We start from the raw sequence: 22,057 nt of genomic DNA, 5'->3' as shown, positions 1-22,057 counted from the left end.
GATCTCTGGAAATCAAGTGGCAACGGGTTGAATCAGAAGGGTCTGAATGGGTAGAAGAGAAGGATCTGGTGCTCATGACCTACCATCAAATCAAATTTAACTCTGTTTATAAATTCATAACAGAAGTGCAGGACAGAGTTGGACAGTGTGTGGTATTGCACCCGCCGTGGGGACGACCATACTGGCCAGAAGAGGAGATCGAGTCTGTCCTCAGTGTCTTTTTTTTAGCTTTGAATAGAAATAGAAGAATGGTGCAGAGCAAAGACAGAGCTGGAGGCCAAGTACACTAAAGGAAGGCCATGGTGTTGCACAGAGAGGAAATGGGAAGAACAGATAGGGCTGTGCCACCATGGGAGGTGGGGTGAATAAAGGGAGGGTGATAGGGGGAGGGTACAGTGCTTGACTGGCAGCGAGGGGGCAGAAAAGAGCAGCAACAGTGGAAGGGGTGGAGCGATGGGGTCATGAAGTGGGAGAGGAGAGGGTTGTCAAAGATGCAGGGGTGTCAGGAGCAGGAAGGAGGCAGGGGAAAGGGTGGGTGAGATGCTGGGGCAACCATGGAATGAGAGAGGGTGTCTTTGAGGACATCTGCCTCTACCTGTGTGTCCAGGGTGTGTTTGAGGGCCCCCTCTTCCGGTTATTGTTGTCCACACCACATAAAATGTGCCACAAACGGCTGGTTGAAAATGAGCAAATAGCACGATGCACCGCATTATCTCACCATTATTGAAATGTATAGTAGTTTTTACATAAAATAGCCAATGGGATGGAGTAGATGTCTAAACGTACGTACATCATATCAATATCGAAGATTTTAATTATTAAAAATACCCCAAATTAACCATTCGAATGAGTGATACCGAATCCACGAAATAAAGAATAACCTCCGAATATTTGTGTTTGCATTTCATGTTTGCATGCATTAAAATGCATGCCAGCATCCGCCATCTGCACCTGAAGCCTTGGCTCTGTATATTTTATGATTCACCCTGCTTCCTCTCTCTCCCCGGCTGCATTCATCACATATTTCACCATTCTATGTGTGTCCAATGCTGTAATCGTTCAGCGAGGAAGGGGAGCTCTGTGGATGACATCACCTCTTGGCTGCCTGGTGTTAGAATAGGTATTCAGGCAAGCCCTGTTCCTTAGGCGGATGCTGTCCAATCAGGAGGCCCGGCGGCCGTCGTCCAATCAGCGCGCTGAGAGGTGATGTAATGCCGAGAGCCGGTGAAGTGGTGCTGATGCTGGGAGCTGTCCTCAGCACTGACAGAGGCAGCGACGAGAAGCAGCGGCACGCCAGGCGCCGGGGCTGAGGTGAGGACAGACACAATGAGCATTACTGGGGGGACAGGGGAGGGATCTGAGGAAGAGAAAACCCTGTAGACCCGAAGGGTTAACGCAATGACAACAATGCGGGGAAGAGCACGCTAATGTATGAATTGTAGAGGGAAATACCAATGCATATCTGTCTAGCTTGCCGTCTGTCTATCTAATTGTGTACGTCCACTCTACCTTTGTGTGTTTGTGTCCGTGACACTCTGTTTCTCTTTAGCATCCCTGGCTTTCTCTTTTATCCTCTCTGTCTATACTTCTGTCGGAAGTCTCTCTCTCGCCCCTCTATTTCTAGACAACAATAGAGTTGGCATCATTGTAAGTGTGTTTGTAAACATCACTGGAGGTATAAAGTGGACGTTGCCCCCTTGAAGGGTGATGCTACTTTCTGCCTGGGGCTGAGATATCTGTTGAGGATTAAAGGGGCTTTGCGCTATTCGTGCGCGCACACGCAACACTTGCGCACCTCTGTGTGTGGCATGTGCATGTATTTGGATATACGGCATTAGTCATCCATTGCTAACGATTGCGGTCTATACACTGAGAATGCCACCCCCAGAGGCTTCGGATCTATGTCAGTGCAGCAGCAGGGGGGAGCAGTTTGTGAACGGGTCAAGTGTGATTGCTGTTGTGACAGTATCGATCTGACGCTGTTGTGAGAGACGCCTGACCCCTGCGGCTGTTGTCTGTTGTCCGGGATTGGCCTGGTGTGATCCGAGCCGCTCACCTGCAGAGGATCACACCAGCGTCTGTCCAGATCTCCTGCCAGACATGGGGCCCGAGGCGAGAATGGAGGGTAACAAGAGAACCACAGCTTGACACGCCTCCGTCTCTCTTCCCGCCCGCCACTCCATCGTTTTATACAACTTTAATGCCACATGTACATTCTTTCTTCGTTTGTCTTCCACTCTTCCTACTAGAGTATATCCTCTTATTCGGTCACTTCATGTTGTCCTAACTGGTCATTTCTCATATTATCATACTGTAGTTATTCTTTTCTCACCGAGTCTTTCATTTGCCTTTATCTTTCTTTCCGCCTGTCTGACTCTCAGTGCTTTCTTCCTAATAATTTTTCCCCATGGTTGTAGTTTCACCAGTTAGTTCCCTCGCTGTGTTTTTTCAGTCCTTTTTTTCTCGTCTTGTTTTTAGGTCTGGCTAGTCCCCTGTTGTTGAAAGAATCATAATAAAAGCAGTTGCACACCCATAAAGGCACTTTGGGCCGGTACTGTTCATCCATTGGCTGTCCAAGTGTCATTCACATTTTGCTTCTGCCAACCATAGCAGAAAGCATGGGGGTAATGGGCCAGCCCACTTCATCTATGTCTGTCTTTCACTATCGGTGTGCACAGTTACCAGAACATAAGAGCACTTCGGTTCCAGTTTTCATGTTTGATGGTTTTACACTTTTTGGCACACTGCAGACTTTTACAAAAATAAAAACAAGAATTGCACATTTGGCAAGGCCAAACATATTGGCTTTGCGAATGCTTATTCTGTTTTCACATTCCTTTCGTTGCCGCTTAGGGTTGGTTACTCTTCTTTTGTCCCTTTTATAGGCCTTTAGTTACCATAGCACCATTTTTGCTGCACAATTAGTCCAAGGTATATGAAACAGGTTACTTCTCAGTCCATATCACAGAAAGAAGTTTCAACCGTGGCATGTTAAAAAACACTATTTACTGACCAGTCATCGTCTGCAAAAATTAACTGAAAGTTGCATGAGCTTAAAGTGACCGTGTGACACCATACCACCCCTTCGCACACACTTTAAAAACAGAGCGCGATCCTTGAATACTACAAGTCCCAGAATGCATGGCGAGGTCTACCGTCAAAATACTCAACCAATGCTTGTGATTGTTGACGTAGAGTCGTTTCTGGCTACCAGCTGTCAGCGGTCGCACACCTGGACTTCTGTTTCTCCCAGATATCCTTGGACTAACCATGGTGTTTGATTGGGTTTCTAGCAGTGGTGTCCGATGCCTGCTTGTTTGCAGATTGTACCGGTGTGGTGTTGCTTGTGTCCTGCCCGCTGTACAGCTCCTCGCCTCTGGATTTCCCAGAGCTGGGGACACTCTTTTGCGATATGTTCCCAGAAGCAAAGAGCTCCATCTTGAGGTTATTAAGCAACTATCAGGCTTGTTTTCCTGATGCAAGAGTAGGCCTGACCAACTGAGCATCGAAGGAAGTGAGCCCCAAAGCAGTCTGATGGGCAAATTTGAAACAAGCATTGACAAAGCTAATAGGTCTGGCTTTATTGGGCCAACATTTAAATATAGTAATTTACCAATGTGCTACATGCACACTTGCTGTTTATCACATCTAAGCCTGTCCTAATGACTTGCCTATGCTGTGAAAAAACGTAGAATAAAAGGATTGCTTTCGCTGCAGAATGTGTGAAGGAATAAAGAATTGAATATGATAGTGTGATGATGGAGTGTACTTTTCAGGTGCAACATATTCCCTCTCAATTGAAGCACTGTCTGGAAGGTGGAGTGATACATCAAATAACCAACCAATAACCAGAGATGAGAGATACATATTCTGTGGGTGGACCCAAAGCCACGCTGACATTTTTTAGCTAATGGGAACGATGTGTGTTTCGGACAGCGGTGCTGTCATGCTAGCCCCAGTGAGGAGGTATCAGACAAATGGTCACAGGGCTTTGCCCAGGCAATATTTTTGATCAGCAGTGGGACCCCTGTCCACCAATCAGCAACTGCTGAGCTGTTAGCGGTATCTCCAATGACCAACCGTTACTGGTCAGAGATGGTGGTCTCCAGATCACACAGTTACTTGCTAACTCTGGAAGGGTGATTTGCAGTTAATTGCAATTAGATGCCATAAATTAAAGTGTATTATGAGATGACCCACTGCTAGTAACCGAACCCCGTGGCGCGGGTAGAGTTGTGGTATGTCTCATGAGACTCTGTAACCATGGAAATGTGAGGAATTTTTCACCTGTGGGATGTTGGCCAGAGATCAGAGGCGGCGTTTAGGTCAGATAATTGGATGGGGAGATGGGCGTGGCCTATGCTGTAACTGTTAAAGAGTGACATCTTTATCTTCATCTTTATCTTTATTGTTTTTTGCAATCTTTATCTGGAGTCATTTCATTTGTGTAACAAGAGCCTTTAACTTCCAGGTGACCAGATCAATTCCAGCAGCTATATGATGAAGCAGGACACAATTCAGTGGGCAGTTTTTACAAAGTATTGTACTTTGCTAAACTTTGAACTCTATCTAAAATGTGCGACTCTATATTTCTTTTTTTTTTTTTGTGATGAGTGACAATTCCAGCATGGACCAGCCATCACCAAAAATGTATTTTATGATCTAGTACAAAGTAGTGCAGGCTGGCGAAACGTGTTGGTGACCTCGACAACTCCTGGGGTCAGCTGTACTCTCTAACGTAATCATGGTGACAATATCACCATGAGGCCGCTCTACCCAAGGAAAGAAGCCTTGAGGAGGGCTAGCGGACACATCCTTTGGCCACTAACAGTGCCACCTCCAGAGATGGACGGCAGAACATGCTCTCTCTCTGCTCATGCCATGACCATTTCCTTGGCTCGCCAAGGCCTTCCTTCCCCAGAGCCCACCAGCTGACACCTTTCACAAACACAAACTCGAAAGACCGGACTCAAAAAATGTTTTCGGTGCAAAACTCAGACTGGTGCACAGAAAAGTGGAAATCTCTGTAAATTCTATCTTAGCTCACTAAGTCAGCGTGGTCAGACTGTTGCGCGCAGGGAGGTCACTTACGAATACAGAAGTTGTACTAAGTGAGCATTCTATTTTCTCACAGTGAGACACACCTAGTCGGTGCTCCCAGGGGAGTGGTCCTTGTAAGTGAGCAGGGCACGCCTAGTTGTCATTTTATAGGTAACCATTGACATTTGTAACACCTTTCCAACTCAGACATGAACTTCAAGCTTTATACCTAAATAAATAGTAGGGTATTGAATAGTGGAGCAAGTATGGGACAGGGCTCCAGAGTCCCCTGTTCTTACAAGAGGTGTCAGGGGGGAGGCAGACTTCTCATCGGAAAACAAATTCCATGTAAAGCTAAAATTAAGAAAAAACTATGCATTAAGAGTCCACCATTTTCCACACCCTACGTGTGTAACCCACCTCCTCAATTTTAGTATAAGTAGGTTTTGGAAGAAAATTCAGGTATGTGACATAGGCTTACCTATATAAATTCCGGAAGTCACAGGCGACACACTGGTATGTCTAGCACGCCTGAGAATAATGTGAACAGCAGCTCAAATATACAGCGATTCCCGGTGTTTGTTTACTGCGTGCGCTGAATTCTGTCAAGAGGTGTGAGTGACTGAGGCCCCCATCCCCATGCGCGGTCACGTGCCGCAGCCCAGAGATGACCTCATCGCTGTGTTTTCCGCTCCAGCTGCAGCGGGCTTCAGGCGATGACGTAATCCCTCACCTGCCCGCGCTCCCTGGCACGCGGGCAGGGACCGGCGGCGTCACCGCAAGGACAGCGTCATTAGGTCCATGGGGGGGAATTGTCGAGCAGGGGAAACAAGTTCAAAATAAACCGTTACAGAATTGTGTCATGGACTGCAGATTATTCTTGTGTTCGTGCTCCAAGGATTGCCCCTGCAGCTCCTACCATCTCCTGTGAGAATATCTAGGCACGTGACGTTGTATGCCACCATGGCCTGGGTGCAGGCGACGTTCTGTATCGTCCCCTATCATATTTGATTTCTGTGTGATTACCTGCTCATATGTACAATTTTCTGTTAACATTTGGCCCCTCATGGCTTTCTATTTGATTGCCTGGGCACGGTTCAGTGTGATTGTACCCAACCCATGTTGGCATTTGGCATGATGGAATGGGCACAGATATCATTTTGTGTGATTGCCTGGTACATACAGCATTCAGTGTATTTACCTGGGCATGAGTAGCTTCACTGTGGTTGCTTGGACTCAAGTGGCGTCTCATCCTATGTCCTGGGCACATTTGCTGTTTTATGTGATTGCCTGTACAAAGGTGACCCCCTGTGAGATTGCGTAGGACCCCTGCCGTCCTGCGTGTTTACCAGACGTATGTACCATTCTGTGTGATTGCCTGAACACAGATGCCATTCTATGTGATTGCCTGACACATATGACTTCTGTGTGCTCGCTGGGACATCAATGCCCTTGTGTGTGATCTCATGATCACATATGCCATTCTGTGGGACTGCCAGGACATAGACGACATGCTGTGTGATTGCTGGTACAAAAAAATGCCCTTTTGTGTGTGTGATTGCATGATCCCAGATGCCATTCTGTGTGACACAGGGTCGAGACTGATTTGCATATAGCTGGGTCTGAACTGAGGTGGCGGAGTGAGCTAAAGAACGATGATGGATTCAACCCAGATATGTGACTGGGGGTGAGTGTCTGAAAAGTGTCAGCGCTTCGTCCATCATCTCCTTGTTTTTGCATTCTGAGTGATAGCCTGGACACAGATGATTTCCTTGGTATACATTTAATTCAGATGAGAATGATATGTAAAGTGCTCTGACATACAGAAGTCCCTAAATATGATGCTCCTGTATATGTCTGACTACCTCCTTTCAGGTGCAAATGTAGCACACAACTGACATGGTGAATCCACCCTTCAGCCTTGTTTTAGTTCTGTGTTTATATACCCCACACATTTATACTCTAAAGAAATAGAGCACCTTATAGAATGAAATATAATTGCTCTTACCTGTGTGAAAATTTGTGGAGCACTCCAGTGCTCACTCAAGTCTCACCTTGTTAAAAAATCGTATAATGAAGTATAATGAATGACATTGTCTATACTCATTAAAAGGGCCCGCAGTTCTGTCAGCGAGTCATTTCGATGCGTTTTGACTTTTCTGAGCAGCTTAGGGCTGAAGGGTTTCTTAGGACAAAATCTAAGAGGGAAGCAGATCATGAACTCATTAAGAAAATGCGTCAAATAATGTTTGTCAGTATCAGGGATGAAGAGGTCCATATTTTAATTCTAGGAGATGTACAGAAGCATAGTAATTGCTAAATTAAGGGTCAAGAATGATTCACTCTGTGCTTTGGCCAGCAGCATAGGGGGATATGACTGTTTCTAAATGGAATTAATCGCAGTCTGAGGCATCGTCTTCACTCTTATGTCTTGTCCTGAGGAAGACCCTGGCTAGTATAAGGGGTCGAAACATGTTGCCCCAATGCTGTTTGGTACAATTATAGACAGTCATTACATATATTTGTTTGACACGTGTTTCTGGGCATAGTAATTGCAAGTAAAGCTAATTCCTTTATGACAGATGTGCACATAATCACAACTATTTTGTGTGCTGCATTCCTCGTGTTGATGTAAATTAGTATGACTGTACAAAAGATCATCAAAATCATCCATAGAGTTATCAGATTAAATATAACTATAAATCAAACATAACTATTCTGTAACTCTTGACAGTCTCACACTTTTGGAATTTATAGTCTTGTTAAGGTCATTTTCCGATTACGTCTATAAACCTGGACTATTGTGACTCATATTACCACTGATAATTCAGTGACCCTCCTCCTTTAAAACAGTAATGCCTGGTAATATGAATATACAGTGCTCCTCTGTACTATCAGCCTCACTGGAATCAGTGGCAGTGGCTGTAAGCAAGCATTTTAGACTAAGCAAGCGGATGCTTTTAATTATGATGTGCTGCCCAAAGCGCTGAGACCGCCCTCTTCGCCGCCACAGACATCTGCGCCCTCCTTCACCAAGGCCAAACAGCAGCCCTCATTATCCTGGACCTATCAGCAGCCTTTGACACTGTCTCCACCGCACACTAGCCGCCAGATTCCATGGCCCCCCTCGCAACCATCGTCAGAAACCACGGCCTCAACATTGTCTCTTATTCCGATGACACCCAGCTCATCCTCTCCCTCAACAAGGAACCCGACATCACCAGGCACAACTTCCAAGAAGGGATGAAAGCCGTCACAACTTGGATGATGAACAGCTGCCTGAAGTTCAACTCAGAGAGAACAGAAGTCCTCATCCTCCTCTCCACCCCCTTCGTATGGAACGACACCTGGTGACCCCCTCCCTCGGAAACCCACCTATCCAGACAGACCATGCACGTAAGCATGGGCGAATTTTGCGGATCTCGCGTTCGCGAATTTTGCGGATTTGCGGATTCGCAATCCACAAAATCCGCGAATTCCCGCGAATTTTTTTTTTTTTTGTGTTCGCCTGTGTTTCTGCCAGTTCGCGAGGGTTTTTACAATTTCGCAATTTGCGAACTTACCTGTCGGGTCGCAAGTTTTGCGAACTTGTTGTTTCTACGTGTCCAGCCTGTTTGGGACACTCTTCTTCATCACTGCCACTCTCTGTCACCACTGCCACTCTCTGACTACTCATGCCACCCTCTGGCCCACCCATGCCACCCTCTGTTTCATCACCACACCCTCTGGTTGTCCAGTGTACATTATTTTCGGCAAAGCAAAGCACACCTTCCCTGCCTCAAGTGACCTGAATTAATTTGGGGCTGATTAATGTGTCACAGAATATTTTTTTAGCTGGCACCTGCTTCCTTAGTGCGCCCTGATTAGTGATCTTTTGCACTTGCTAAGTGCTTTCATTGTTGCAAAATTAGTTACAACACCTGCCCTGCCCCAACTGACAATAATGAATTAGGGGCTGATTAATGGATTTTAACTTCCAGCCTGGCTCCTGCTTGTCTCCCTTAGCTGTAATTCAGGACCTTTGTGGCATATGTGTAACTATTCTGAGGTTCAGAGCAGGGTCACATAATAGTTTCAACTGGCAACTGAACTCTGGAGGGGCCCCTCAGGAAGCACTACAGGAAATGGCTACTAATGATGAGCCTGAACTTTTGAACCTGGTAAGTAGTTACTTTCAGTTTTGCTAAGATCGTATTTCTGCAATTTTGCACTTATTCGCGGGGCGCGAACTCACGCGAACAGTGCGAGCAGTGCGAGCAAAATCCGCTGCTCGCGGATTTGCGGATTTTGCGGGAGATTCGCGAATCTCGCGGATTGCGAATTTCCCGAAAATCCGCAAAATCCGCGAGCGGAACGGATTTTCCGCCCATGCTTACATGCACGTAACCTCAGGATCATACTGGACTTGTCGCTCACTAAGAATCTCAACAACATTCAAAAATGGGACACCACTTTGGGTCCCAAACCAGTGGCACTGCAAAATACCGCCATTAGCAGTCTGTTTTATCTTCATTTCGAGATTATTACTCTTGTTCTTCCCTCTTTTTGATACTTTGTTTATCTAAGTCAACATGTACTCTGTCCAATCCACATGTGAAGAAAAAGCAATTTTCCAGGTTTCTTATGTTAAAGATGGGCCATCTGAGCCTCTTTCAAAAACACGTAGTAGAGCCAGGTTCGTAAAAAGCAGTTTATTCACACCCAATGCATTTCAAGCCAATCTGGCTCTTCGTCAGGTGTAACTGTAAATTACAATATACATCTGTATTAATGCCACATTCTCTTATAGCGTACACAATTTGTTGATTAAAAATACTCACATAATCCCTTGCGCCTATGCGCAACGACTAGGGGTGGGTGGACATCTCCGTTCCGCCCACGGAATGTGTGGAGATTTGCCCTTGCGCAAACAAGGCGGAAATTGTGGGCAAATCTCCGCACATTCCGGTCGGAACGGAAGTTGGTCGCCCGCCCGCCTCCTGCCCGCCTTATTAAATTATATTTAACGGCTAAAATGGAACTTAAATAAAACATACCTTATTGCGGCCGCAACCTTCCCCATCTTGGCTTCATCTTGGAAACTGCGCATGCGCAGTTTCCAAGATGAAGCGGCGATGGGGGAAGGTTGCGGCCCAATAAGGAAAGCTTTATTTAAGTTTCATTTTAGCCTTTAAATATAATTTAATAAGGCGGGCGGGCGGGAGGCGGGAGGCGGGCGGGAAGCGGGATGTGGGCGGGAGGCGGGCGGGCTCGAGTAACGGAAATATTGCGGAGAGGAGCGGAGATTGGTTCAATCTCCGTGCCTCTCCGCGATAGTCCCTTACGCGACTTCCGCCCACCACTACTTGAGACCCTAACAGGTGAGTAGTGCGCTCAACAAAACCTTGATTGATTGTTTCTGTGCTGTTGTAGATATGGTGTGAAGAATTTACTCTAAGGCCAAAGTGAATAATCACATGTGCTCTTGGACTCAGAATGTGCACAGGTCAGGGGACCTGGACAGACATGTTGAGGCAGACAAAGGCTGATGAAAAGATGGAGAAACCCCCTTACTATCTGAGAACAGATAGATCGATAGATAGATAGACAGATAGATAGATAGATAGATAGATAGATAGATAGATAGATAGATAGATAGATAGATAGATAGATAGATAGATAGACAGATAGATAGATAGATAGACAGATAGATAGATAGTAGATATGCACGTATGTAAAGGCAGACTGAACGGTTGATTGATTACCCGACAGACAGAAACAAAGGACATATATAAGGGTAAAGGGTCAGTGGAAATTAATTATGAACAATCTGAGCTCCATAGAGTCCCCCTCTCAACCAATCAGAGAGCTGTTGTTTTACAACCCACAGGTCGTGCTGGACTCTAAAATGATGCCAGTGAAGCATTGATCCCAGTGAGCATTGCATCGATATAATGAATGAATGCCTGGGCCACATCACTGTTCACCCGGGATGCCGCCCTCGCAGGAGCTGTCAATCACTCCGCGGCCTGAGGGCCGCAGGTGAAGCGCGGCTGCCCCTGAAACGAAGGCGCCATTTAATTGGGATTGACTCATTGACTCACGTGTCAAGCACGGCCAGGGCTGCCGAGGTCATACATAATGCATGCGGTCTAGGGAACTCACGGTCATGGTCAATCCCAGCAGCTGCAACGGGGCTCACCCTCCGAAGCTTGTCAAAGCCCATAGGTCTTCTTGTAATCGTGTGCTTCTTCAATCATTAACGAGTTTGTGCACGTGGGTTTGTGGATGGGTGAGCTGCTGCTTGTGACAATAGATGAATGGGTGGGTGAATAGATGATTGGGCCATTGCTTGGACGGGTGAATGAGCGATGCACTTACTAATTCGTTTTCTGCAAGTCTCCCAGTTCGGAGCACCCTCAGGGAGCAGAGATGCAGGCCCAGCACGTGCAGGAAGGGCTCGCGTCCTCTTTCTATGATCCGATTGGAGGGAACAAAATCCCCCCCCCCCCCCCCCCCACCGCACCCTGTTGGAGGTCGGGTGGGGTGGGGTTAATTCAGACTCCGTTAATCCCCAAACCAGAAAGAGTGTACAAATCATCAGCACAGGGCCCCCGGCCCGTGACCACTGGGCACGTGCCATCCGCGCCAACTATGCTGGGGGCGTGCAGATGCACGTGAAGAAGAGCAACAGATTTGGATTTTGAGAGCAGGGTGAAGGGTATGAATCTGCTGGGTGCTGGACAGACACAGGGATTTAGATTTCGAGGCAGTGTTCACTGCGGGTGGGGGGCATTGGTGGCGTCAGTACTCACGGGTGAGGGCGCTACCGAAAGCTGCAGATGGTGCGTTATTGGGGAGTTAAAAGACACGTATCTGAATGTAAATATAGCACCGCTCCCACGGCGGTAGGTCACGCCATCACATACTCCCAGGAGCCGGGGGCACGTGGCTGCCTGCACACAGCCCCTGGACATGCCTCGGGGGGGGCCCGGTGTCTGCGGGCGCGTCTTTGTTGCCGAGCCCCGCAGGCCGCTAGTAATCCATTCAAAAGCGCACCGACGTCTGCGCCCCAGACCTCGGCGCCGCTCCGCAAGTGCACGCGCAGCCTTGTGCACGCGCGCCCCCTGGCTGTGATGCCGTAGAGCTCTGTCTAGAAGAGCACAATGAGGGTCCTGGCAGCAGAGCCGGTGCCAGCCAGGGCAGCGAGCGAGAGGGCGGCGTGCCACGTGTACCACCCAGAGCTTGGTGCCGGAGCGGAGCCGGTGCCACCCGCGGGGCTCAGAGGACCGGGCATCGCTGCCACTGGTTGCAGCTGCACAGGACATGAGTCCTTCTCTAACAATAGCACAATATGGCAGCAGAAGCATTTTATAATCAGATTATCACATGGTGTCAGGACTTGTGCCTATAATAACTGCGGGTAGGAATCTGAATTACTTGAGAGCAATGGAGTGATCCATAAAAAAATGGAACCCTGCATAGACGAGAGAGGCTTCTGGAGGAGCAGAGGGAGGGAAGAAAAGGGGTCAGATTTTAGGTACAAACAAATGTGTTTTTAATCCTACCAGGCAGATGGCGTATGGTTGAGCATTTGATCACTTGCAGCTGACGACCGGCCTCATCTCATCAGGGTAGCCAGACTTTTGTTTTCAGCCAAGAACGCGTTGCATGCTGGTACTTGTAGGCACGTGCATCCAGTACGAGGGGTGAAACTACAAGGCTCCAGTATAACATGGGGCGGCCTGACAGCTACAATGAGGATGAAATAGACGGAATATTTACAGCTCCCACAGTGTGCACAAGGCATTCTAGGCACTTCTCTGGTCACTTCCTAGTTCCGCGGTCACAGAGAAGTGCAACGGTTTGATCAAAGCCACACATTAAGTCTGGAATCCAAGCTGAGAACTGAACTTACAATATTGCTTCTGCCTTCATTCACATCAGAAGCCGAGGCGAGGACAGATCAACTAGACCAGAGCACTAAAGACACGCTGAGATGTGTCTTTACCATGCAGCAGAGTGACTGTCTGGGGGCACAGAACCCCAACTACCCGAGAAGACGAGCTGAAGGAAGAGCTTGGAAAGTGTGGATCTAACGCAGGCTCAAGATTTAACTTCTTGGCGCGATATTTAGGGCAGACTTGACCACTTCTCTGAAACTTCAAACAAAGATTGTAGAAGGAGATGGATTATGAATGTGTTGGGGTGTCAGCGTTTACACCCAGTAGAAGCCCGCTGGGGGCGCAGAAGGGAATAGAAGGATCCGGTAGGAAGCAGGGTGAGGGTAAAGAAGGTAATGAAGGGATATGAGAGGGGCTTTTTTGGGTGATGGGTGACCTCTTGGGATGTTCCTCAAGTGTGCTGCTCTGGCTGTAGCATAGTTTGAGGAAAGGAAGGGTCCTCATATCACTAGGCACGGTGCCACTGCACCTGCTATATCAATGATAATTGAGTTCGTAAGTCGATGATGTGATAAAAAAAGATATGTTATATTTGTACCACGTTCACCCCCAAAGCTGTCATTTGCGCTATTGATAGATAACAGATAATTGTTGTTGCCCAACTCGTTAATAGTCGTTATTGACCTCGGATGGATGAAAGGCTGAGTCACCGACCAGGATGGTGGCCAACAGTGCAGGGGATGCATGAGTCACCTGCAACCAGCCCTGGCATGTTTAGGGTTATTGGAAATATATGTTGAAGGGGCATTATGTTTGCATATGCCCATGTCTTTCTATACCTTTGGCGGTGAGAGAAGGGGTGGGGCAGTGTGGTTTCACATGTGAGGGGAGAGGACAGTAAAATCCGGTGTCTAGCATGCACACCCTAGTCTGGTTTCCATGGCGATGCGGCCATTGCAGTGAAGAACAAAAGAGCTGTATGGTTCTCGTCTTGTGTTCACAAATGGGACACACTCGTTTGGGCTCAAACACAGGGGCAAGAGATACAGCTTTCCCACCAGGTGCATGTAAACACGAGGACCCATTGCACAGCAGAACATTAATGTAGACAATATTCCCCACCACTTCTTTGTCCTCCTTCCGGCGTTAAACTTAAACGTCCCAGTTCACCTGTATCTGACCTGACCTGTTCCTGTATCACTGTCACCGACTCTGAACTCCTACAGCTGCGGCCTCGACATTATTGTCTGCTCTCCTCCTCTGGGTTGAACTTGAGTCTTCCCTGGCTCCCTGGTCCCCTTACTTATGCAGATCCTTGAGACTTATGCTGCAGCTTGCTCGCAGACCTATGCAGTAAGTGCATTAGCCCTCTACGCTGTTCTATCAGCTGCATCACAATGGAGATAACTGCACACAGCACTACATTGGTGGATTAGAAGAGGGGTGTGTGTGAATGAAGGTGCAGAGTGAAGGTCTGTCACTTAGGGTGGACAGCCTTGTATGTGGCTGGTGTGCTCAGGAGCACACCAGTGGTCAGGCTGAGGGAAGACATTTTTGGAAAGCAAAACGTTTGCCATGGAACTCTAGCTGCGACCCTTTGATAGCACAGTGAAGAGGTGCATCTGGGGAGAAGTGAGACTGCTGTGTAAGAGGTCGCAGTACCCAAGGGAAGAGGTTCAGCAGGCTAATCAATAGTTTTAGAAGTGTGTCAATTTATCAGCATGTCTGTATTGAAGGAAATAGCATCTATGACGTGTTGTATGACTTTGGGGTCTTACAATCAACTTCATTTGGCCACAGATCTACCAGGAGGAGATATCGCAAAAGTTGCCTATCTCTAGAGTTAGGGCAAAGGTGGATAGATCAGTGGCGGCGAGGATGAGTGGGGTGCCCCCTGCAATACATGGGGAAAGTCACAATAATATACTAAACTACTCTTAATAGGAAGAGATGGGCATATGACCCACCTTGAGCACTCAGAAGAGGGGTCTAAAGAAAGCAGTTCCATTACATGGAAGTTGAAGAACTGTCGCTTAAGAGAGAGGCATCCTTCATAATCCGCTCATTCAACATCACAGTGCGGCTCCAAACAAACTCTATCGGGCATGGAGAAAAAGTGTGAATGTGCGAGATAATTGTGAAGCACAGCCAGTCACAGTAAGGAGACAAAATGTGTCCATGCTCAAACTAAAACACGGCAGAGCTGTATGCAAGAAGCCAAATGCTGTCTTGTCGAACTCAAGATGAAAACCCAGGGCCCGATTCACAAAGGTAAACTGAGACAAAAGACTATCTTTATGACTTTCGGAATTCACAAAGGGCATTTACGAGTAGTAAAGTTAAACTTTCTCTCAGTTTAACTTACGTTTCGGTCTTACATCTAACTGAGACAAAACCCAAGTTAAACTGAGACAAAAGTGTAACTTTACTACTGGTAAATGCCCATTGTGAAAACCAAAAGTCATAGAGTTAGACTTTCATCTCAGTTTACCTTTGTGAATCGGGCCCCTAGTTTGTGGATATCTAGCTTGCTGTTAGCCATACGAATAAGCCCCAGTGCTTGCTTTGAACCAGTGCTCAGCCCCAGCCCTTAATTGTCAATGCCTGCACTTTATACAGTCTGCCACATGGTGGCCCTGTTGTTTAATTTTGAGATGAGCACAACAACAGTTGTTTAGTAATTCAATATGCATCTAAAATCACTGATACCTGCCACCCAATCACTCTTATGGCTTTGGGTGACCTAGAATAGTCTGAATTGCAACCCTTGCATGAGTGCGATGGTTAGTAGTTGTGTTGGTACTGTCATTGGCAGCATTGGCAAGGGCAATGGGGGGGCAAGGTGCAGTGGCCTCCTGAAGAAGGCCCTGACACTTTTTGTTTTACAAATTAACCACTGAGCGCGGCTGAATGAACTTGAACCTTCCCTGCCACTGAGTCAGTGTACTGGTGTGATAACCGGGCACGTGACATATTGGAGAGCTACCTCTTTCCAAGACAAGCCAATCACCACGTGTCAGACTACGAGGCGCCGGCCTACCCTTGAAAGCTTCCAAGTGGGTAAAATGGCTACATTGTTCACCTTCAATTTCAAAGAGCGGAGGAGCAGGAAAGTCTAGAACTATTTCCAAATATTTCAAGGACAATGTTATTTTTAGATACATTTTCCTAGAAGATAAGAAAAAAGCCTCTGAAACATCCCCCAAACCTTTGAAAACCGATCTTGTGGGTATCAGCGATCAGGGAAGTGAAATTATTGAGACTCAGTTGCCAGTGGTGAGATCAGTGTTCTATTTACATCTCTTGGGGGCTGCATTTGACGTTAAACAGTTTTAAAATAGCTTTGTGTTTATCAAATTGTTGAGTGCGCTAGCATGTGACACTGAATCCGCAGAATAAATATAGCCGGCCCATATGCTCCTGACCAGGACATCAGACGAGGCTTTCTCTCAGCTCATCCTCTGCACAGATCCTGATAACACTCCATTTGATTATGACTGATCAGGGCTTTTTATTTTGAATATTTAGAGACACTTTTGTACACCTGTCAATTTGGAACCAAGGCGTGCAAAAATAAATGTACAATGACTGTTAGGATCAATCAGAGAGACATTTGACTGAGTTACTAATTGCCAGGATTAAAATTTGGTTACTGAGTGGTAAGGTTGGATGTATCATGCCCATGGCCACTAGGATTATGAAATTCTGTGGCCACTATGTTTCCCACATAAATATGGGTATGCACATTTGCCAGATCATGAATCCTCTGCAGCACAATTTGAAGATTTCAAGAAAAAACAACTGGGTCTAGCTCAAGCAGATCAAAAGTGACTATAAAGCACCATACAAGAGTGGTGGCACTCAACAGACCATCTGCAAAGGGTAATTGGCCACCTTTCAATTACTAATTACTGTATTCAATTGGTAAACAGGTACTTTTGATCTGTAACGTTTGCTAACACCGAATTCATGTCTATTAAAATGTCAAAATAGTGCTGGTGCAGAAATGAACCATTATGTCTCATAATTGGATCTCTCTTGCTGCGTAGTTTAATAACCCCTGCCACATATTTTGGTCCTCCTTTGTCGCATTATTGCAGTGGTGCGTTGTGTATTTGATGGGAGGGCACGCTGTGTTCAGCTCACTCACTGCCCTGTCGACCCCGGGGTACTTGGCCTGCTTTGCTAGGCAACAACCATGGTTGCTTCTCTTAGGAGCTTTGGGTCTTGTGATGGACAGTGCACTTCCCAGTAACGGGCAAGTGTATCGTACGGTAAAGACTAACAACTTACACCTTTGTGGTGCCACTGGTTCATATCTTCCTTCTTCTAAGTGTTTACAGCTTCCATTTATAACGACTTCAAGAATAAACTAACACACATAAAATGTGCTCTGTTTTCTAGGCCTTCTGAATTAACTCTTTGTAATTATTCTTTTCAGATTTTCCTTACTACACAGTTTATTCATTTCACAAGCTTCATCTCAAACACCAATATCAGCTCAACCACATATAGGTTGAAAGAGAAGTGGCAGGGAAAGATGCAGGCGGTTGACCTCCTATTGGCCAGTATGATCAACATATATTTGAGCTAATTCCTGAAGTCATTATAAATGGATACTTGGTCCTCTTCCGACAAGGAAGTAATGAACCCGGTAGGACCCAGGTCACAGGCCCCACTTTTACAAATTTGTATCTTCTTTGGGCATAGGGTGAGGATAGCCTGGAATACATGGTACTAAAAGGCTGATTTGGAAATGTATTGAAGTACCAAATGCAGGACAAGGGAAAGAGTGAATTGTGAAGATTCACCACCACTCTATCGAGGTACTCAAGAGTGTCGCATCTGATTGGATCTCGAGAATAGGCCATCGCTAATATCACATTCAGAGGTGCGCTAATCCAATCAGTCACACCTGTGACATTCAGTTTACACATTTATTTGTAGATCCATAGGACCTCATAACAGTGGAAGGCCGAAGCAGGCTTCCCCAATCCATTATAAATTGTTTCCTAGGGTACACAGAGAGCTGCATCAATTTATCATGACAACGTTGACCTTTTTAGAACCAGGAGTCCACTTGTTGGCAGTAGTTCTGCTCCTCAAAATTCAATACCATACCGTACCATACCATACAAAACCATAACATAACATAACATAACATAACATAACATAATTTAACATAAAATAACATACTATTTTATAACCTAGTAATGTTGACTTTAGAATGTGGCAATTCGGGGAAGTCTTTGCCAGTGGGACGGCCAATATTGATGGCACTCAAAAGAGGGTGGTAGAACTGGTTGCGGGTTAGACAGAAAATTGTTATATTTCAATTAGTTCATTTCTGTTGGTATGTGCAGCAGTGCGAAGTGTTCCTTGAAATGACCATAATGTTCTATTTCCCTGTGCACTTGCATGCACTCCGGGAACATGTAATTTGTCAGTTATAAAGGTAATAATCAGTGTGAGGTATTGAATAAAGAAGCCACACTTACGCATGCTTCTCCTTCGTTCTTTCAAGAATCCAACATTTTTTGTAGCTTTCCTATTACTACCATTCTCTAACTCAGAACATATGTAAAGTTTCAAGAAGACCTTGAGAAACATGAAAGTTGTGCCATGCTTCTGTGTGCAAGACACCTGTGTAGCAACACAAGTTGTCCTTCACAACAATGTCTTTCACTGATCTTGTTTAAACTTTTGTTTTCTTGCTCACCAGGTACAAGTGATTTAAATCTGTGGTTTGCAGTTAGAAGACAAGAAAATCCTAGATCGTGGAAAAAAGACCATCGGACACAGGCAAGGTACAGTCTAGGTTTTCAAAGTTGCCACCCATAAAAAGGTGTATGCGGCCCTAAAAGTCAGATACTTTGAGTAAATAATAGAAAGTCTTTTCGACATGAATAGTCATTGAAATTGAAACAATTGTTAAGTTGCCATGATCTGAAGGCCCCTGCCTAGTAATGTTTGTCGAGAATCTGGTGCTTACGTCTAATCCATGCAAAAAAAATCTAGATTTAAAAGATGCTCAGGTAGACTGGTACATTTGTCAAGTTCCACTAATCACAGGATCCTCAAATGGGAATCTACGCTGAGCTGTTTGGGACTCAGTTGTGCTGTATGGCCCTGGGCCCTAGAACCCCCTCCTGGGTTCATAATGGCTGCTGTGGGTCTGCACTGCAAGACTGCTGCTTGTAGGTTCATAAACTGTGCATTCCAGGAGCTTTACTCTCACATTGCACCGGATCGATTCTGCCTCTGAGCCCTGATTGCAACATGCTCAGATTAATAGACCTCCTGCCATTTCAAGAGTTCAATGCCCAGTGGGGACTTCCTTGTGCGGCTTACCAGAGCATGCTGGGTAATTGTTCCATAAACATTAAGCCGCTGTCCTCATGCTTCTGCTGCCAGTGTGCCCTGGGAAGTCTCCAGGTTAATTCAGATCCAAGCTCAGTTTGAGGTTCCATTTTCACAGGGTCAGGCACATTTCTGCACAGACCACATAAATGTTGTGACACTCACGTCTCAGGCCCTTCTTCCCAGCTGGGAGCATGTTCTATGATAACTGTACTTACGAGTAAGCAATGCACATTTCACAACGCTGAATATTCAATGGGCTTTATTAGAATTTAAGCCAGCTTGTCAGCTGACCAGTGACAAATGGTTCCTACTGGATACAGCGATGGGCAATAGGGGCTTCAACGTCTATCAAAAAGCCATGGAGCAAATTACAGTTGATTTCAATTTCATCATTGTTCATTTTAAAATTTCATTTGTAGAGTGTGCTGCATTTTTTACCCCTGGACATTTATAATCCAGTGTCCAATTCAATAGAAACTGGGATTTCCACTGGAAACACTTAGCAACTTGCAGACCCGCGCTGACACAATTTTATTTCAAGGCGAGGAAAAAAAATCAAAAGTTGTAATGTGGGGATTTTCCTGGCATGAGGCACTTGTGCTCTCCACGTAGGTACAGTAGTAGGTGCAGTAGGAAGAGTACCTGCCTCCTTTAATTTTGCTACTCCGTTATGTGGTTTCCATGGAGAACTTATCTTAAAATGCGAGAAGGCCCAGATTGAAGCATACGTTGACGCGCTGGCCCGCGCGCGCAGCAGTAGCTTTCAACAAAATAAAGAAGTTGCCATGGAAACTTTGCTTTCCTTTCTAAATGCAATGTTTTTACTTTGTTTCAGGTCTTGTGTCCTCTGGGTGTTCTCATTTCTTTCCTTAGACTGTAGCGCAAGAAAGCCCAGCCGACGCCATGACTCTGGCTGGTAAGTGACCAGAAAATTTCCTCTACCTGGATTGAGTAAAATTATTTCTGCCTGATGGTTTTTCTTCACATGTATGAAATGTGGGTGTGATGCTGACGCGGGAACGGGCGGCTCCTGCTTGTTTGGTGGCAAGCAGGTGCTATCTACATGATCCTGAATTGAGACATAATTAGAACATTTTGCTCTAATTCATTTTGTCCAAATTTGTATTCCAAATTGGATTGTCAAGTTTGACTAAAATTAACTTGATGAATGCCCATTTCAAAGAAACATAAATAATTGTTTCCTACATTTGGAAATTCCTTAATCCTACGATTTCATTTTAATCTTCTTTTCCCCTATCACTACTTGCCCCATGTCCTCTTTTTTCTTTAAATGTGGATATCCCAAGGATCACTTCATAATAATAAAAAAAGAAACAACCACATCTTTGCCTTTTTTTCACTTCCTGCCTTATCAGCAATTTAAAAAAGTTTGAAAGATTTCTTTTAAAAGTTGAAACATTCATCCCGAGCTGGAATTTGATCCCGAGTCCAGCCCTTTCACAAACCCTGCAGATTTACCAACCTCGGGTGGCGTTTCTCCAGTCCTTTCGCTTAATTCAAGTGCCCCCGGGGTACAGAACGTCTTAGCCGCATCAAGAAAGACCCTGGATCTAGTTCTCAGATAGGTGCAGTGCACTGCTACAGTACTATTGCACTTTTATGCTACTGTCATCTTGTGTAAATTCGAATATTTGTTTACCTAGATTTTTTTTTTCTTAAACTTTTTTTTATCACGTAATTCTCACTCGCAGGAGACTCTGGGCCAGATTGACTTTTCTGTCACAGGGTGCAACGCACCAAGGCAACTTACTGCCCTGATTTGCATGACAGGGAGAGAACAGCAATGCACCATATCTACTAAGACATGCCAGCTCTCTCCCAGAGCAGATGCACTGTGGGCTTCCGAGCATCAAAGCAGGCACCCCTACCACATGGTAAATGTAATTTGTACTTGTAAAGTGCAATAATACCCCAACTGGGCTGTCCTGGCGCTGTAACGCATACCACTGTGGAAACCTTCCTGGCTTTTCCCTGTGAAATATCCACTCCTGGGCACCCCCATGGTGAAGCCCGGCATCCCAGCGCTCTTGGGACCATTTTGGAGATTAAGCAAGCTATTGCCCAGAGTTGCAGAGTGAGACCCATGATTAGAATAGGCACCGAGGCGAGAATTATCAGGTCCGAGGAAATTGAGCCCAAGACCCGCCGAACCGAGAATTGAACCCTGTTCCCGGGCTAGACCTCTGCATCAGGGTCTGCCGCTCTAACCATTGAGCCACACTTCTCCATGGTGCAAGGGTGCCCGCGTTACAGGCAGGATTGTTTTTGTGCAGAAAGAGATTCCTTCCCGCAGACAAACAATCCTTAAAGGCAGATTTCTCTTGTAATGTGTGCTGCAGATTGCAGCACTCTTGGAAATAGGAAGTAACAAGGAGAAATATATATATTTCTTATCATATATCACAGAGCATTGGTAAACATGGGGCAACATCTGTGGTTGTTGGTTCAATATGTGATGGCTGAGTAGTTGCACATGTCAATTAACACTACGTCTGCTCCCTCTTTCCATCTACAGCGTATAAAGAGAAGATGAAAGAGCTTCCTCTGATGTCCCTCTTCTGTTCCTGCTTCCTGTCCGACCCCCTGAAGAACCCGGTGTACGCGCACGAAGGTAGGAATGACATTCAACACCGCGGGTTTCGAGGGCAACTCACATGGTCTGAAGGTAGAGGGGGAAGATCCTGAGCAGTGTCAGGGTGGGCGCAGCGTGCCCGTGGGACAGTAGACCACCACATCTACTGCCGTATCTA

The 22,057-nt window shown here is 46.0% G+C and overlaps 1 protein-coding gene across 6 annotated transcripts in view; it reads left to right on the top strand.

Annotated features, from left to right (window-relative positions):
• Positions 1 to 1,259: 1,259 nt before the first annotated feature.
• The window catches only part of STMN4 (stathmin 4), a 29,614-nt gene continuing 8,816 nt past the window's right edge, over positions 1,260 to 22,057 (top strand). For 3 of the 6 annotated variants that reach the window (XR_015296553.1, XM_086925491.1, XM_086925488.1), the window contains exons 1-4: positions 1,260 to 1,311; positions 18,646 to 18,730; positions 20,122 to 20,202; positions 21,823 to 21,918. Coding sequence is in view for 5 of the 6 variants with exons in the window: in XM_086925491.1 (XP_086781617.1) it covers positions 20,190 to 20,202; positions 21,823 to 21,918 (109 nt within the window). In the remaining variant the exon portion in view is untranslated. The remainder of the gene's footprint in view (positions 1,312 to 18,645; positions 18,731 to 20,121; positions 20,203 to 21,822; positions 21,919 to 22,057) is intronic. The other 3 variants (XM_086925492.1, XM_086925490.1, XM_086925489.1) reach the window with 1 other exon arrangement.

The sequence above is a fragment of the Lissotriton vulgaris genome, chromosome 6, assembly GCF_964263255.1.
Source record: "Lissotriton vulgaris chromosome 6, aLisVul1.2, whole genome shotgun sequence".
Taxonomy (NCBI): Eukaryota; Metazoa; Chordata; class Amphibia; order Caudata; family Salamandridae; genus Lissotriton; species Lissotriton vulgaris.
Note: the sequence above shows the minus strand (reverse complement) of the source record. Positions and strands in the feature narration are given on the sequence as shown.